General features: G+C 48.2%; 1 protein-coding gene across 5 annotated transcripts in view; it reads right to left on the bottom strand.

Annotated features, from left to right (window-relative positions):
* Window positions 1–18,922, bottom strand: part of CYSTM1 (cysteine rich transmembrane module containing 1) — a 24,262-nt gene extending 5,340 nt beyond the window's left edge. The window contains exons 1-2 of one of the 5 annotated variants that reach the window (XM_057377654.1): window positions 18,877–18,922; window positions 7,188–7,435 (exon numbers count right to left, since the gene is read on the bottom strand). In XM_057377654.1, the coding sequence (XP_057233637.1) occupies window positions 7,188–7,416 (229 nt within the window). In that variant the 5' untranslated portion in view covers window positions 7,417–7,435; window positions 18,877–18,922. Of the gene's footprint in view, window positions 1–7,187; window positions 7,436–16,910; window positions 16,934–17,915; window positions 18,084–18,876 lie in introns of those variants that run through there. The other 4 variants (XM_057377658.1, XM_057377657.1, XM_057377656.1 and 1 more) reach the window with 4 other exon arrangements.
* Between the last annotated feature and the right edge of the window lie 6 nt (window positions 18,923–18,928).

Here is an 18,928-nt window from a genome sequence, read left to right as displayed (position 1 = left end):
TCTCCCACAAGTCCTGCTGCACATTCACCAGGGCCAGGCCCTTGCCTGGGTATTTCAGCTATGACAGGAATGACATCCAGGCACAGAGAAGCCAGGAAGGAGCAGGCTCAGTGCCCGGGAGCAGAAGGTGAAGAACCCAGTCCAGCATCCACAAGCCACAGGGATTCCCCTCCACTTAAGGTGGGAGGGGCTCAAGTCACCCTGCCCTGAAGTTTGCTCCCCTTAGCCCTGCTGTGTGCCAGCACAGACCCCTCACCTGCACTCCTGGCTGTGAAGCAAGGMCTGGGGCACATGTGAGAAAGCAACAGAAGCAGCTTACCAATCACTGCTACTGCAGCCCAAAATCCCTTCCCATGGTATCAGAATTGCCGTTTGCCATAGCAACAGCTGGTCCAAGCAGGAGTGTTAGTTAATGCCACAGTCTCATCTGGGARGGAGTGCACAGCCCAGAAGGGACCCATAAGCCTCTTCCCACYTGTCAGTTAAGTGGGTTTTATCACAAGCCACTTCTGCACCAAGAGCTTTGTTTTCACTTCTTCAGTGAGTAAGAAATCTTGCTTAAAACTGCTCACCACCACTTAGAACGATTTTGTGCTACCTGCAGCAGATTGCTAAGTCAGGTCTACTTGTACATCTGCTTTTACCTTCAAACCATTCTCACCCAGGTCCTTGGAAAGCTTTTCTGCTCAGGATGGAGGCCAGAGAAGGGAAAGTGCATCCAAGGGATGCAGAAGTGACAGTGACAGGAAATCAAGTGTCTCTGAGCCCCTCTTTGAGGTGCACACTCTGGTCTGCAGACCCAGAGCTGCAGGAGGAAGGAACACCCAGCAGTGACCTCCCAGACATCCACTTCTCCTGAAATAAACCCCACACAGGCAGAAAGTGCAGAAGGGACTGCAGGACTGGGTAGCAGGGACTAAACTTTCATATGAGCTGCCACCAAGGCTGCTCTCTGCACCAGGCCTCCTCCCTTGCCCACGAGACCTCCAGGGCACAGCCKGGGCACAGATGAGATCTAACTCCCTTGGCAAGGAAGGTCTTTAATTGTTCTTTCTTCTCTCTGGGGGTATTTGCTCATGCCTAACAGCTTCAAGCCTGTTATTTCCCAGCCCCCCAGCTCCTTCCTGCCCAGAGGCTTTAACCGTGTGCACAGTCTCTACCAACACCACACTCAGATTTCAGGAAATACCTCAGCACACTCCTGAAACAGATACCAGAGCCAGATGGAAATTCAATAGCCCCCTCCCAAGCAAAAATCTTGCAAAGCTGCAAAATGCTCAGAACAAGTTTCACAACTCGCAGCTCCAAACACAAATGGCTACTGCCAGAGCCACCTGAGCAAAATGAAAACACCAAGGAGTACAGGCAGCTCCACCTGCAAATCCYCTCTGCCACCAGACAGCCACTGCTGACCCAGCCCAGATTCCAGCCTGGGCTCAAGCAGAAACAACTCATCTACAACTACTCAGGCTGGTATCAGATCTGCCCTCTTCATGGTCACATGCCTATACTCAGCAGGTTTGGAAAATTCCTGCGTTTCCATTCCTGTAAGTCTGAGCAGCTCTTACGCTCACCCTGGAGAGCTGTTTCATCTTTCAGGGAGCTGAACAGGCCACACATTTCAGGGAAATCACTGTGCAGGSGAGCCAAGTGAGCACTTTCCAGAGCCAATGCTGCACTGGGCAAAGCTGTTCTCTTCTCCCACATCGGCCTGGGCACCAGGCATAGGTTAGGGCTCAGCAGGAGACACAGAAGATTTTCTTGCAGCTGAGCTCAGGACTGGAAAAGATGTTATTTCCTCACCTGAGCACACAGGGATAGGATTAAGAGATTCTTGAGATAATGGAAGTGATAATAATGAGCATTTATGATGCATCAATGCGCCGGGAAGGATTCAACATCTCTGAAAGGCAGGGCTACAAGCACTCCTTCAGGCAGGAGCCAGCACACCTTCTRTAGCAAGTACTCAGGTCTCTGCAGGGTGTCAGCAGGCATCAGCCAGCCCTCCAAAGCACTATAAACCCCAGCACACAGGTTAGAAAGTGTACAGGAGATGTGTCATATGAGAAACAAACTTTTCCTCAGCTCAAATGTACAATAATAGTTCAAGGCTTCAGGCCCTTCAGCTTTCTTCTAGATTACGACAGATGAGACATCTCCCAAAACTACACAATTCGAGAACTTCCTCTAACATTTTTTAAAATCAGCAAAATCTTAATTTACTGTTAAAACAAGAAGATGTTTTTAACCTAGTCAGCTGCCAGGCTAAGAACAGCACAGTCCTCAGCCTGAGTCTGTGTTTACACTGAAAATCAGCACCAGTCCTAGAGTTAAATAAGATCTGGCTTGGAGGGTTTTACACGGCACAAACTGCATATTATAAGGGTCTTGCAAGCATGTTCTGGGTGATAGATACGAGGAGGGACAAAGCCCAATTTAAAGCAAAGAGAACATGCCACAGGRTGATCCTCCTTGTGCAGTTCCCCCTGTCAGGTACCACAGTCTGTGCAGTGCCTGCAGTACTGGGAAAAGGCTGGGGAATATTTGCCCCCTCACCCAGCCTGGTGCCCAAGTCGACAATCACTGAACTGCAGCCTCATTAAATTCAGCCCACAGTGGAGCCAGCCTTGGCCTCCTGAGGCCAGTTTGTCTGAAACTTGTTTTCAGATACTGGACCTGAATTGGGRATAATTTTCTTTGCAACAGGTTTTTATCAGATTACGCCCTCCTTGAGGATGAAAAGCAGTGAAGGTGAGGTGAGACAGCAGCCCAAGCTATGCGCTGTTTGCCAGCCAACAGCTCCTGCTGTTGTGCAGCCTGGGACAGAGGGAGGGATGATACAGCAATCCTGGAGGAGAGAACGCTGGGTTTTAAGGCACTCTAAAGAATGAGAAGCAGATAAGAGGACAACTGCCAAGGAAGATTTTTTTTTTTGGCAGGACTCCAGCATCTGGAGTTGCAGCTCCTGAAGGTACAGGAAAAGTTAAATTAAATGCTCTGACAGACTACTTGGAAAGAACAACAGACAGAGAGAAAGCCTGTCCTCCAAATTAACTCCTGCTGGGGAAGACTCAGCTCCACATGGTTTGGGAAGCAAGGGGATAACCACTGGAGAGCCTCACCAGAATGATTTGGATACCCTCCTTTCCACACTGAGACAGACAAAGAGGAAAAACCATTCACCCCTCCAGTGGCAGGCAGTGCCTGTATCTAGCTGACCTGTTTATTCTGCAGCTGGACAAACATCAGGAGGYAGACAGCATCACTGTGACTATTACTCTTATCACAGCTGGCTTTGCTACAAGTAAACAACTTCCAGAAGTAAGATTTCCACCCTSTGTGTACAATGGGTCAGATGCAATACGGAGCTGTTTGCCTTCAGTGCCTGTTGACAGAGCCTGGTTCCCCTTGGCATAGCACAGAATAGTCCCATCCATTACACTGGCATGTATCAACAGGGAGCAGAGAAGTTAGGCTGGTCAAATTGCTAACATCAGCTTCTGCTTTTAAAATTAGTATGTCACTTCATACTTTGGCTCATTCCACTTCTTTTAAAAGCATACCATTATCATCTGCTTTACACTTCACCTCTAATTAACATGAACAAGAAAGCATCAGCTGACCAGTCAGCAGTTACTGTGGTTTCCTTGTGCCAGTTGATAACAAATAATGAAAATACTGGTGGGGAAATGAGATATTTTCTGTAATGAGGTATTTTCTTCCTCCTTAGCAAGCCCCTGCTGTAAAGAAGAACCTGCTCCACACAATGCTCCATGCAGGTACCATTTCCCTAAAGCTGTGTGTTTCCCAGCTTTGTTCTGGGGCAGGCAGGTTCCCTCCAGCCACACCAAGCACTGTGTGGCACATCTGCACTGCTCCAGGAACTCACACCTGTTGGACAGACACGGAGCCAGCCCTCGGCCTTTGCAGCAGGAAAACTGCAGACAGAGATCAGCACATCAGCTCACAGTGCTAAGAAGCTGAACCAGACACCCTTAAAGATAAAGTCCTTCAGGCTCAGCACATAAATTATCATCTCTAAAGGCAAAGGTCAGGTTGGTTATTTCTAATGAACAAAGGCCAAGTCAGTTGCCAGTCCTCGTAAGATGTAAGGCAGGGGGTGCTTTGGAGACTTTGGTATCAGTAACCTGGTCAAGACTAAAAGCTGTCCATCCAAAAACCAAAACCAYGACATCTTCTGTGCCACCTCAGCAAGTCTCCAGCTTCTCCTTCATGCGGAGAAAAAAAGCTACGCTTTGAGGCCTTTCATGGCCTGACTTTGCACATACTGGACTCCATCCCCTCTGGGAGAAGGGACCAAGGAACACTGTGATCAGCTGCAGTCTCCCTGTCCCACAGTGCCATATGGGGGTGGCCACGTGGTAGTCATATGGCCACCACCACTAAGTCCTAACACACAACCACAAGCTGATTTCTGCACCCCAGACATCCTCGTGGCTGGCTAATCCTGCATAGACARTCCAGAGGGGAACACACAAGTTCTCCTGGTTCAGAGCTGCTMTGGACTGCAGCTTCCTCCAACAAGCCTTTATGTTTGTTGCCCTATTCAATGCCATATTGAAAAGGTGGCAACATCTTCCCTTTCTCACCTGTTTGTAGCAGATCATTGGACAAAAATACGAGGCATAATTACTGCCATACATTAGCATTAGCTCACTGGCTACGAGCTACAACATAAGAGCCCACTCTGCAGTTTGCCCACACGGTAAAATAACATAAAGTATCAAATTTAAAGCATAGCAAATTTCCTAATTTTCAATGTGGACACACATTTGTTCAGAAATACTAATGTACTACTTGGAGTAGCTTAGTTCATTAGATTGAGCAAAGTCATGTAGGAGGGCAAAACATCTGCTCTTAAAGGAAAGCATCCACACAGTAGCTCTTCCCTGATAGTTGTTTGGAAACACCACAGGAATTGACAAGCCACATGAAATCATGCTAGACCAGCTAGGCCGACTGCAATGACTTGATTAAATTCAGACATCAATTTTTCATATTGAAGGTTCAGCCACACTAACAGATACACAGCATTAGTGCAACAGATTTATAAAAAACAGCTTTTTTAGAAACATCCACTGTAAATCAGACACTCCTGGGGGTGATTCTTAAACAAAGCCCTATTGAAAGCTCTGTTACAGCATCAGAGGACAAAGATCAGATTCCAGTTTGACAGACTGGCCAAAAAGGAACAAAGGGGGGTAARAAGGGCGTTTAACAGAAGGAGAATGAAGAAAAGAAAGCTTTTGCAGACAAATGCAAAGTTATAGCCCTGACTTCACTTTGCAGACATTAATAAACATCCTTAAAATAAATGTGGGCTGTCCAGAGGGACCAGGACAGAATGAAGAGGTGGGGCATGTGAAGCTCAGTTGGGCCAAGCAGGTGGTTCTGTGCTTGGGTAGGGGCATTCCCAAGCACAAACACAGGCTGGATGGAAAGCTGCCCTGGGGAGGACTTGGAGGCAGGGTTAGGTGGGATATTGGGAAGAAATTCTTCCCTGGGAGAATGGTGAGGCCCTGGTACAGGTTGCCCAGAGTTGTGGCTGCCCCATCCTTGGAAGTGTCCAAGGCCMGGTTTGACAGGGCTTGAAGCAACCTGGGAYAGTGGAAGGTGTCCCTGCCCATGGCAGAGGGCTAAAATGAGATGAGCTTTAAGTCCCTTCCAGTGCAAACCATTCTATAATTCCCTCATTTTTCACATCCACTTCATGAAAAGCAGAGCAAAGTAGAGGCTCCCAAGGTATGTTCAGGGACCACCCATAGCTGCAGGAAGGCAGTTCAAGGACAGAACTTACCAGATCTTTGGTTTGTGGGTTGTTCTGCAGCTGTGTTAGCTTAGATTTAATAACAAAACCAAACTTGTAGCACAAGCCTGGGACCTTAGTGAAAGACATTCAAACACTTCACTACCTGTCCTCTTCAATTTCCCAGCTTATCCTTTGTGCTGCTCAACTGGTTTGTGAGCAGAGCAGAGGACATTCACTGTCATCATTTCCCTCATCTGAGATGCAGTTTGATACRAGATCCTTCAAGCCTCCAAGGTAGCAGAACTGTCTCAAAGCCAGACTGTCCACAGCAACAGTCCCTGTCTCCCTTCACCCTCTGTCAGCATATCCCTTTGTGCGGCTATAGCAGCAAAGCAACCCTGGCACCAACCAAAGATGTTCAACATGGGAGAAGAGGAGTTTTTTCCTCCACCCARTACTGAGAAATATTTCTTAGCCACCCCAAAACCCTGGGGAAAACCCTGATTGCACTTKGAGTCCTGTGATGGAAGTGGTGGGAAGCTTCACCATGCTGCTGCCTCCTCCTCCTCCTCCTCAAAGGCAGGGTTCTCTCTCTGTTACAGAGGAAGTCGAACTCATGATTCGCACTCAATTCAGGTTCTTATTCACTCACACCAATTRTTCATTGCTTAAATTTGGGCCCTCCTGATAGACCCACACCAGACTGTTCAAACCYACTGRGCAGTCCCACCTCTCTCAKCTTCTCTTCATAGAAGGCAGAAGCTCCAGTCTCTTATCATTTTCCCTGCCTCTTCTCTGACAATTTGAGCCTGCAGCAAGCACTGCAGTGAGCCCCATGAGAGCTGTGGGTGCCAGAGCATACCAATGTGCCATATTGAGGAGAYGTGGCACACAGATGGAGCAGCCAGCTGCCAAGGGAAGGTACACCATCCTCCCTCCCTTCCCTAGAAATCTGGGTTTTTCCATAGAATACTAATAACTTTGGAAAAAACCCAAACGCCAAGGAATGAATAGATCACTTGGACAGATGCTGATGGGCTCAAGAAAACCAAGGCCCATTAATTCAGCAGCAACTGTACATTTGAATGTCATAAGCTTTAACTGTGCAGCMTTTGGTTGAAACGTATCAAGCAAGAGACAGGGGAATAAGAGTTGTGGCAAATCTAAAACCTGTGTAACAACCTCAGCATAAGGATTCCCTTGAGGCATCAGCACTAAGGATGTTCAACAACCAGAGAGAGAACTGTTAGAGACACTACAGCAAAATAAAGCAGGAAAACAAGCTGTAAGCAAAATTACTGCTTCAAATCAGCCTCCACCTGCTCCAAGGCCATTAGGCCAGGTGCTGGTGAACATACTCAAGGTCAGCGTGTACTCATGTGAGGCAAACAAGTGTCCCTGGCATGGTGCCTCATACCTGTGTTTTTCGGCCCATCTCCGTACACCGGTCCTGGAGGTGGAGGTGCATTCTGCCATCCATACTGGGGGTATCCCTGGTAGCCTGGCTGGCCCGGCTGGTAGGGCCCGGTGGGTCCGGGGGGATAGCCGGGGTACGGGCCGGGAGGGGCCCCCGGCTGCTGTGCATAGGGTGGGTACGGGGCAGTCGGGCCCGGGCCGGGGTAAGGTGGAGGATTATCGTAGCTCATGTGGGATGCAGAATCTGTCCTGCAAAAGAAGGAAACAAACAGGAGAATGGGTTTACTTTTGTCTGCTCATCCACGACCATTTGAGTGCCATTTCATACAGCTCTCCAGAGGGCCCTACATTGGGTGAGAAACAGACTTCAAAATACTTAATCAAGCAGCAAATATATTTTTAACCCTATCACAAGGGCAGAGATGGYGTTGAACTGATTTCTTTATGTGACATGAGTTTAGCTCAGCAGGAGTAACACATTGCTTTCCAGTCATGCATCAGCTACTCCCCCTAAGTCTTACAGCAGCAAAGCAAAATCCTCTGCTTCCACTCATGATTAAAACCCTTTTAAGAGAGATTTAGAAGCAATTACTTCATGTTTCTGTCAATATTGGAAAGGAAACCCATGGAGAAATGCAGCCTATTCCACRCATATCTGATAGGCGCGACAGGAGAAAGAATGAACACAAACGTCCATTACACTTCTGGTAATTTTTAAAGCATCCAGACCAGCACTCTGGAGCAAGGCTGTATGTGAATAATTTCCTGATGACACCATACCCCAGCATGTTGTGTAGTCTTCCARTCATACACAACTGAATCATTAAGCAGCCACAAGGAATTAGGGCCTTGGGCTCAGCCTCATTCAAGGAGCAACATTAAAGAYACCTCAGAGACTTGATGCTCATAAAACCCTTGTCATGTATTACTCATGGCACAGCCATCAAAAGACAAGACTGTCACAATATTGCAACTTTAATGAACCTCAAAGCAGCAAGCAAACCATTTCTTACATTAGGCTTCTGGAGCTTCTCCCTGTCTGAGAAACAGAAGTKTATATTAATATCCTATGTGTTCAGGAACCTTCCTGCCTGAAGCAGCTGTAGCCTGCTATTTCCTTCCCCTATTACAGGGTGCAGACGGGTCACCAGTTTCCCTTTGCTACACACCTCCTCCCACACACCGCAGGGAGAAATACCAGGAGCATAATTTGCCTCCGCCAGGCTCGCTGCTGCCGGCTTGGAGTGGGAGAGGCTGGCCAGCAGGATCCCCTTTGGCTGGCATTGGGATGGGCAAGCAGCCGGGCTGGGCTGAGTGCTCAGCACTGTGCTCCCACTCGGGGACGGGCAGATCTGAGTCCATCAGCACATCCAGCGAGCTCTGGCTGACGCAGCCCGAAGAATTCCACCTTTGCACGGCTAGCGGAGCCCAGCACGATGTGCGGGGCAGAGGCCAGGCGGGCCCAGCCCCTGGGGCTATGTTTAGCTGCCGCAGTGGCTGGCAGTGCAGAGCGAGAGCGAGCTGTTTGTTTACAGCCTGCAGTTTCATCACCTCAGAGCGCCGGCTGTCCCTCYCCAAGGCAGGATCCCAAGACTCTCGTTTATTTACACGTTGCTCCTGCCCGAAGGTCGCCAGCACCATGCCGAGGGGCACCGCGGGGCTCTGCCAGGCACACAGCCCGGCTGATCCCACACAGTGCCTGGGATCCAGTGGCTGCTCCAAGGGAACAGGGCTGCCGTCCTGCCCAGGAGGACACCGAGAAGTCCTTGAAGCTCACAGGCTGCAGCTGTCACTCACCTGAATTCATCCTAACGCTCCTCTTGCCATGTGAGCCAGGCACAGTCACAGAGTCACAGAACACGCTGAGYTGSACAAGGATCATCCAGTCCAACCCCTGGTCCTGCACAGACACCTCAGAAATCTCACCTGGGCATGAGAGCACTGTTTAAACTCTCCTGGAGCTTTGGCAGCCTTGGGRCTGTGACCATTCAGTGGGGAGCTTGTTCAGTGCCCCAGCACCCTCTGGGTAAGAACCTTTTCCTTATATGCAATCTAACTCTGCCCTGACACAGCTCCAGCCGTTCCCTTGGGTACTGCCCTTGGTCACCAGAGTGAAGAGATCAGCCTGTCCCTCCTCTTCCCCTCACAAAGTTGTCCCAGCTAACTGCTAAGGCAGTGCTGTACTCYGCAGATGATGTCTTTTAATGGCTTTGTCAAGAGTTTTAACTGCTTAACCAATGCCAGGGATTACAAGAATTTTATTTATGGTTTGTTATTTTTTTCTCCACTGCTAGGCCTGCCAGGCCACTTAACTGCTCACTTTAAAACAGACAAGCACAACATACACTTAACTCAAGGCTCTTTAACCACTGCAATGCCCCTGCTAAGTCTTCGGCAAGGAAGTTCTCCCTTCARGGAGGCAGGGAAAGGCAGGCAGCAAGCCCTACAACTCACTTCAATGCAATCARTTAGAGAACTGGGACACAATAGGCCATTAATGTTCATCTAACCCAGAAAATCGTCCTAAAATAACATCCAAAAGCAAGTTCCCAGGAAGGAACAAGGCCAGTGTGTGTGTGTGTGTGTGTACCTACAGACCACTGCACAGAGCAGAGTAACCATTTGGAGCCCAGACATGTTCCAGGTAGCCCTGTGAACCCTCCAGTTTGCTCAGCCTCCCTGAGCCAATGTACAGCTGCCCTGCCTGCTCCTGGTATGAGGGGATCCCRGGCATTGCTGCCTGCCTTGTGGAACTGCCTCCTGCCCCATCAGGGTGACTGCAGGAGGTCACCCCCCAAATTTAAGGGTATACCAAACCAGAGAGGTCAGATGTGGGAATGCCTTGTTCCAGATCAGAGCCCCAGCCCAATGTCTGCTCCTTGGGCAGGMGACAACCTCTCCATCCATGTCCCCCTTCTCTGTTCAAGGGTTTGCACCCTAGGTACAACTATGTGTGTTTTTATACACACACACACTGAAGGGATTCAAAGGCAGCAAACAATAGATCATGTTTTGCTCATAAAACTTAACAACCCCCTGGGCTTAGCTTGCTTGGATGAGCACTGCCAAGCTCCAGCAGACTCACATGGGTTACTTCAGTTTTTCAAAGTCCTGCCCAGGAGTACAACCAACTCAGCCCATCGTTTCCAGGGAAGGTCAATCTTCCCTTCCGTCCCTTCATATGCATAAATTAATTTATCTACATTCAGCATAATTGATATTTTAGTGTTGAATGAAGGTTTAACAGATGCTGTGATTCTTCTGCTGGCTATGAACTCAAAATCAATCAGTGGATAACAAACTCAGCCATCTCACTGCTCCCTTGCCATGGGGACTCATGCTGGCACTGCCATGGGCCACCCTTCTCCATCAGGACAGGCCATTCATTCCCTTTGGTAGTCAGTCAGGGAGCTGCCCACTGTCCTGTGGCTGTCTGGCCTCTGTGCAAGCACCCAGCACAGGAACATGCCAAAATCCCTTTGGAGCCAGTGTGACCACACAGGTAACAAAGCACCTCTGCAGAAAGGTCTGAGAAGGGTATCAGGTGTCTCCAGTAAAGCGCAGAAACCCCTGAAAGAGTGTGGTAAGATTATGGCCTGGGGGATGGAAAACCAGCCATGGGGATGAACAAAGAAAACTGCACATCACCAGCTCTGCACAAATGTCTGAGAAACTGTCAGAAGGAGTTAAAAATCCAGTGGCTTGAACAGAGAAGTGGCAGCATAGGGAACAAGAAAGAACTACTAGTGCTCTTTGTTTAGCAGCTCCATGTTAGCTGTGTCAAAACATTTTCTGAAGAGCAGACAGGTTTGGAGTGGAGGCAGYAACTGAGACTCTACCTGCTGATATGGGAGAGGGACTGAGGAGWAAACTGTCCAGAGCCTGCTAACAGCTGTAGAGGTGCATGGGCAGAGATAGGAGAACAACAGAACAGAGGAAAGGATGGAGATTAAGAAGAGCATATTTCACTGTTGAGGGTAAAGTAACATAACTGAGATTAGGCAAGAGGTAACAGGAAGCGTCCAGCATGAAGAGTTTCAGCAACCACTGGGGATTTGTCTGTGACAARTAAGAAAACTCCTGAAGAATTCATCAAGGCATTCAGCAAACCCAGGAAGTAGCTGAGGGAACGAAGTTCTTGGAAAGAATCTTTCCTCATCCCCCAGTTTAATTGCCAGTCATTGCTACACATACACACATCCCTACCTGCCCTTTTTGAGCTGTGTGACAACATTAAGATTTCCTTCACTCTCATTATCTCATACGTGATTTTACATACTCCCTAGCCCTATTTACTCACCTGGGTATGTGTCTGGATGGCAGGGCTTTGAATCATGAAGCAGATACTTTTCAGGGACATACCTGAGCTCTTAGTCAAACAYATCACCAAGCTTTGCTGTGGGTCCTCACCCCAACTAGTAATTCTGTGTGAGCTGCAAGCAACCTGAGTGGTTGCATCAGAACTCCTATCTGTAGATTTTCTAGTGAGCACCTCTCAGAGGCAAAGCTCAAAAGAAGGAAGCCAAAACCCTTTTCTCATAGCACTACAGGAAGCCCAGCAGGAAGAGCTGGCACAGAGCTCAATGGTCCTTGCACAGCCTCACTAGTACTAAACTTCATTTAGCACTAGACCCAGCAAACAAAGAGATTTCCTTCACTGTCACTAAGCATTTGCCCTGTCTGTTGCTGCTTAACAAGAGAGAAATTGCTAATCCATCTGAAAAGAATGGCAAATCATGTTCCTATTCCTCCTCCCCACCGCATTAGTACTTTTGCTAAGGGGCAAGTTCATTAGTACATCATTGTTTCCTTCTGTTATCTTCAAACGCTTTTGTTCCACAATGCTGAGTAAACATTATTTCCYCTACCCCAAGAGAAGGGTTTCATTTTTAAACAAGCTGCTTATCATATCCCAGAAGGCTGCATTGTTGCTCAAAAGGTCTGCAAATCAGAGGTCACTGAAGAGCGACGTTGTTTAGAGAATGCACATGGCACTAGASGTGCATGGACACACAGAGGAACCAATAGGCAAGAACCACCCTCCTGTGTGAGAGTATCAGTCCCTCTACAGCTGTAACTTAGCTTTGGCTAAGGCTTAGCAAAAAATGCAAGTACAGAACTATAATGCTTTGCATACACTATACATATATATATATATACATATATATATACATATATATACATATATATATATAAAATCTGTCAATTTTGGCAACTAAAATTAGAGAAACAAATTTCACCATTAGGCTTTGAAAAAGCTTTTTTCTGGTTGCTTCACACTTACTGCCTCGCACAAAGCCAGCAAACCAAGGCAGCTGCTACACAACTAGTCAGTCATGGCTCCTGATCCTCCTCTTCCAGCACATTCATGAATTTATCATCTTTTTTTTTTTTTCTCCAGGCATTTCCCCAGAGCTGAAAAGTGCTTCAACAGAGCCTGCACCATTCCTTAATTATTCTTTCAGCCATCGCTGTGCCTTTTAGCGTCACCATTTGTCTATGAGGAAGCAGGCAGACTCTCTCTGCACACTGCCACAGCTGTCTTGTGCTTCCCACCCCTTTCCCAGCCCACTCCCAGGGCAGCTCTTGCCATCCATCATRCTAAAAACAGAGCTCAAGCTGCACTGTACTAATTGCAACTCCAAGATCTTTCCAAGCGGGAATAGCTCCGGTAGTGCCTGTCRCTGCACACGTCCAGCTCACCACATCGCTCACTGAAGTTGTAACACACAGTCTCTTCTACCATTTCACTGGCTCTTCCACAAATCTCTGAGAACAGCCTTAGTTTCAATCTGCGAATATCTCACCATCCACAAGTTGCCACCTCTAAAACTAGGAAAAAAGAAACAGGAAGCCCAAKTTAGATGGCTGTTGGCCACGTCATTCTGCAAGCGCAGCCCTGCAGCACARCCTGAGGGCCTGGACAGGGAGGACTTTTGGTCAGAAGGTAACATGATGTAGGAAAACAACCAAGAATGAAGAGAATAAGGGAAGCATGATGGAAGAAAGCCTTTCTGTTAGCACAAGGGGTGCCCAAACAAAGACCCTTCACAGCCTGCCAAGATGACCCAGTTTCACCCTTTTCCCTCCTCCAAAAGGCCACGTACAAGGCTGGCGCTCCCAAACATCTCTTTTGAGGTCAGAATAATTATGGCCACTGTMATTATTTCCAAAGTAACTGGAGAGCAGTTGGAATCTGCTTCTACCTGTTGGCACCTTGTTACCTTGGCAAAACTGTGGAGAGCACRCATAAAACCATCTGCATTTCGACACAGTGGGAGTTCATAGCTACTAATCCACCTGGAAAGAAATACCAGTCCCAATGGACAGCTGCCTGCAAGTCAGATCCTTCAAATGCAATCTGCAGTGCAAGTGAATCCATTAAATAAAGAGCTGTGCATGTGGGGTGAGAGGACAATCTAACCAGGGTACTGAGACAGGGCAAAAYGCCTTCTCTTGCATAGGGAACACTGCAAGAAATGAAACAGCCCTATGAAAACAAATGGGGGATTAGTTAATTAAAAAACAAAGAAACCCAAAGGAAACCAGCAGTCTGGAACATGAAAAAATAAAAAAAAAAAAACCCCATACAACCCAATAGCAATTAGCAGATTTTTTGAATTTAAAGGCGACAAGTTGTTTGTTTTTAGGACAGCAAAACAAGCATTGCACCTCGTGCTGCTGTAGTCAGGAGGAATCACGTTTGGGGTATGGCAGGTATTGATTCACCTGGTCTTTGCACAGATGAAGATGGAGGGCACGGTGAGAGGCCAGACCCCGAGAAGGACAACTGGGGCACCCTGATGTAACCCACCCCCTTCCAATGCCTGCAGCRCTAGGAAGCAGTTTTCCAATACAGAGGTCTAATGGAAAGTACATTTAACATCAACAATCCAGCTCCTGGCAACCAGCCTAGCATTTAAATTACATTTCATATGAACAGTATCCAAATGAAAAAGTGCACAAGTGGCTTTTAAATGGCACTGGCTCTGTGTTTCCCTCTTACTAGCTTATTTGTCAGCTCCATTTAGTGATTGTATGAAAGGTACGTTAAGGATAAATTGTAAGAGATTCCATTCTTGCTCGGTTTGCTTCCAGGAAAAGCTTCCTCTCTGGTTTGCCCTCGCACTTCACCAGGTAKCTCCATCAGGCTACAGTAACAGCTGAGTGGGAACAAGAGCTGCCTCCACCTTTTCCGACAAATGCTGTTCAAACCTACTTTAATTTCCAAAATGCAGGGTTAGGCAGAAGCAAATAGCMCAGCTTTGTGCTGTAAAAGGAAAAGCTAAAATCCACTCCTCTGTTCAAACCCATTTCCTTAAGAGGTGTCCCAGACTCCAGGAGACTCAAGGTCCTTGGGAAGAGGTGCACTTCCTCATGTTTAGTTGARTGGCTGTCACGCACCTCCTGCACAAAGCAACTCTGCTGCTCATGTGGCTGAARCCACCAGATCAGGCAGTTCTGTGCACTGAACAGGGGTTTGGATGAACAAGCATTCAACCTTCCTGAGCCAGGTATTCCCTCCTCCTGGGATCCTCCAARCCCTCCAAAGGTCTGAAATCTGCCCAGACCCACTGTCTGTCCTGCCTTCTCGGCAAAACCATAATGGATATGCACATTTTCCAGGTGACTCTGGTTTCAGAAACCAGGATTTGATCAGCTCTAAAGGCTGTAGTCAGGCTGACAATTTTTGCCTCAGAGGCAACATCCTTTGTGAAGCTTCAGTCATAGATCTGTCCTTGCTGCTCTGTCTCCACAGAACTCTTAAAAATGCACCCTCACACCCACACRGGATTGCATACCAGGATTTCCCTTCCTCAGACAAATTTCAATGTCTCATCAATTCTTATCAACACAAACCTCTTCAGAAACAGTATCCATCACTTGCTGCCTGCAATACACTGCCCACTGTCTGTSCACATGTTCTGCATGGCAGAAGTATGAAGCTGACATAGTTCCTACGAAAAAAGCATCAGTGGAAAATAAGAATCAAATCCAATGCCCTGCTACTGTTACTACATGAACTGCAACCTTATGGGGAAAAAATTGTCAAGTTATTCAGACACCTGATGAAAGGTTTTAGAAACATATACTTAAAACACCAGGGACTAATAATTATGAAGATGGAAAGCACCACAACCACAGCACTTGTTGCTGACCCACCAGGTGAGATTCTGCCCAGGTACAGCAGAGACTGTGGCAAAACACACCAAAAAGTAAAGTYCTTCACATAGAAATAATTTCAAAAAGAAGCATTAACATCTTGATTTCAGGTTCTGAAGGCTTTTGTATACAATGCTCCTGTTCAAGTCTTTGTACAATATGTTGCCTTAGATAATTCCAGAAATACATTACTATAGTTTGCTATTAAAGTGGTGTATTRACTGTTTAAAGGTGCAACAAATACCAAAACAACAACAACAAAATCAATGAAAACATCTGACTGTCAAGTTAAACTAAACCTACAAATAATAGTTAAAGCAAGCAGCTTTGYTGGTCTAACTGAGACGAGAATGTGAAACAAATAGTATGACTGGCAAGAAAATTAATAAGCACAGATAATACATGCATATGTTATTCAGATGGTGTTCTGGCAGGATTCCAGCCATGGAACAGCAGGAGTCTTTCAGGACAACTTGCCCAGCTCTGAAACACTGGTGGAATAAGTGGAAGATACTACCTAGAGCACATGATGGTTTTCTAGCACCTGAAGCAGAAGCACACCGGCAGCAGCACACAGCTCCCAAGGCACAGTTGCTATRTGCAGACAGGAATACAGGCATTTTCTACAGCTGATATCTCATTAYYCAGAGAGAGATTTCCATGGTAGGCTGGAAAATGGAATGAGACTAAGATTTCTCCCTGCCTTTCATGTTTTCTCACTTTTTCTACTTTTCCACATCCTTCACGTGGTTCTAACATGATACATTTCTTTGCCTGTAGGGCATGTGCAATCCTCTTTAATGGCTGCTTGTCATGGGACACAAGCCAGTTCCTCCCATACCAGTGGTCACCAAACCAAGAAAGCCTTTGCCTTACCTTGCCAGGGGCTGAAGAACTTTTACACTTCAGGGGACTGCCTGCAATAACCGGTAAGACCAAATAATACTTCAAGAATACATTATACTCCTAGTGTGGAAATATCTCTGATATGTAAGTGACAGAAACAGCAGCTTTTGCTCAGCAGTGGTGGTGCCTGGYATAAGGAATACAACAGACCAGATGCTTCCAAGGAGGCCCATCCAACAGAGCCCTCTGCAATCCCAACGGCTGTGGGCAGGCACTGGAGCACAGCACTGCTCCCTCCCAGGACAGTGGGGCGGTGGCACTTGCACGTAAGGAGATCCCAGCTGGGAAAAGCTCCCAGGACACAGCTGTGAGGGTAACCCAGCATTTGCCTGCCCCTCAGCACGGGTGTGAGGCCAATCACTACACCCCAAATCCTGGGGAAGGCAGCATCTCCATGCTGGGAGGAGCAGGCTCGGAAGCTCCCAGGCTGCCTGCGGGAAGCCAAGCTGCTGCCGGCAGGATGCCAGGCCTGGCAATACTGACCGTCTGCTTGAATGACTCGGGCTCCTTCCTATCTTTYCCTATTCCCAGAAATGACAGTGCTATTTTCTACTCATTGAGCCATTGGGTTTGAGGTCAGAAGCAGGAAATTGAGAAAGACAGGATACACAACCAAGAGCGTAGAAAATATCAATACTAACAGCAGCACACGAACCTGCTCATTCAAGRCTCCAGTGCCCATGAGAAGTTCTCAGGGGCCCCTGAAAAGCTTCCAGYTGTGCCACAGAGAGATCACAAACAGGACAGGAGAAATGCAGGCCTGTTTCTTGAATATCCAGAGTTACACAAGCTTGCTCTGCACTCGTAGAAAAAAATCAGGTAACATATTCATCCAATCATGCACAGAGCTACCCTGAGAACAGGTAGCTCCTCTGTTCACAGCACACAAAGCCCTCCAGGTACTTCTCTGTCATCCCAGYGCAATGCTGTGATCAGGAACATCTCTGCTTACACTCACAGAACACCTCTGGTTTTCTGAGCAGCAAACCACTGCCAATTTTAAATGTAACATGGACCTGGGGGGACACACAGCAGCACAACAGCAGAGCTTTCTGCTCTGACTGACACCAGGGCACCACCTTGCAGGGTCTACTCAGCCCGCACAGAGCCCCCACCCATGTTAGAGCCACTCCTTTACATGACAGCCTCCTCTTCRACCTCTGCTGCAAGGACACCCACCAGCCTCTGCAGATTATCAGTTACAGCTCTCACACCATTCAGGGAATGACAAATCAGTGTTTAACAAAGATGGCCTTTATAGCASATGAATAAGGAGCAGAGTGAAGCAGACTTGGTGCTGCAGAAGTTCCCATGCTTGGTAAAACCACTATTCTGCGCAATAGAAGATTATTATCTAACATGTACATTAATCCCTGAYTGTCCCCAAAAAGCACTGAAATACGATCAGTAAATTTTAAAAACTCTCAGTGTTTTCAGCCTCCTCCTCAGTCTACCTGATATAGTAATATTATTATTATCACCAAAAATTTCTAGGAAGAGACACTTATTATTTAAGCAACTGATGAAAAATACCCCTTCCCTAGCACAGCAGCACTTCCCACACCTTGTATCCTATCACTGTATTTACAGAGCACAAGAAGGCAGCTGCTCAGCACAGTCATTATAACTCACCCACACTTACTACCTTACCCAGTCTTACCCTATTTACAATCAGGTTGTTCACAGACGTCCCGTAGTAAAGGCATCAAAAGCAAAAGCAGCTCTTGCTTTCCTTTCAGATAAAGCTAAACACCAGTCTGGGATGAGTGGGGCAGATCTTGGCACTACCCAGGACAGAGAGGGTCTGCCCACTGCCATCAAAAGGGGTGGCAGATCTATGCGGCTGAGGAGAGGAGACGAGTGCTCTCCTTCCCTCATTCTCCTGTTTCACCATGACATTTAATTATCCAAATGAGGTCTCCTCAGCTATAGGGACAGGAAACAAATCCAGGACAACCACAATGGCTTTTAAATAGACACTGCAGCACTATTATTTTTACTCCGAGTGTTACCATACCTTTCGTTTTACACTAAATAAGCTTCAGCATTAGTACCACCCGTTCCCACCTGCTTTGGGCGTCCGCCCTCCTGTCGCCCCTCGGTGCATGAACAGCCTCAGCCGGGCAGCACCGCGCTCCCCGTGGACAGGGCAGTGCCGGGAGCCCCGGCCCCGCTCCGCCGCGCCAGCCTGGAACTGTTCAGGGCACTTTTCGGACAACAACCGCACGGTGGGCGCTGTCACGCAGGGCTGGGGGACGAGCCTGGGGAGGTTCACGGGCCCCTGCTGCCCCGATCCCCCCGGAGCGCTGTCCCTAGAGCTGTCCCTAGCGCTGTCACGCACCGCGGGCTCSCAGGGACGGGACGGGTCCGGCCCCTCACGCCGAGAAGCCTCGCTCCTCATCCTCCCCATCCTCCTCATCTTCATCAGTCCTGCGCGGCCCCACGCCCGGCCCCGCTCCCCGCCACCCGCCGCAGCTCCCACCCGCCCAGAGCCGAGCCGAGCCGCACGGAGCCAAGCCAAGCCGAGCCGAGCTGAACGGAGCCGAGCCCGGCCCGGCCCGGCCCGGCCTGAGCGAGCAGCCGCCGCCATGGCCCCGCAGCCCCTCACGGAGCCCCGGTACCTGCGCCCTGCGCGTCTCGCGCCGCCGCCCGCACCTGCTGCGCACCCCGCGG

The sequence above is a fragment of the Malurus melanocephalus genome, unplaced genomic scaffold, assembly GCF_030028575.1.
Source record: "Malurus melanocephalus ecotype Western Australia unplaced genomic scaffold, MMel_1.1 scaffold_321, whole genome shotgun sequence".
In the NCBI taxonomy this organism is placed as follows: Eukaryota; Metazoa; Chordata; class Aves; order Passeriformes; family Maluridae; genus Malurus; species Malurus melanocephalus.
This window is presented reverse-complemented; position numbering and strand designations above follow the sequence as displayed.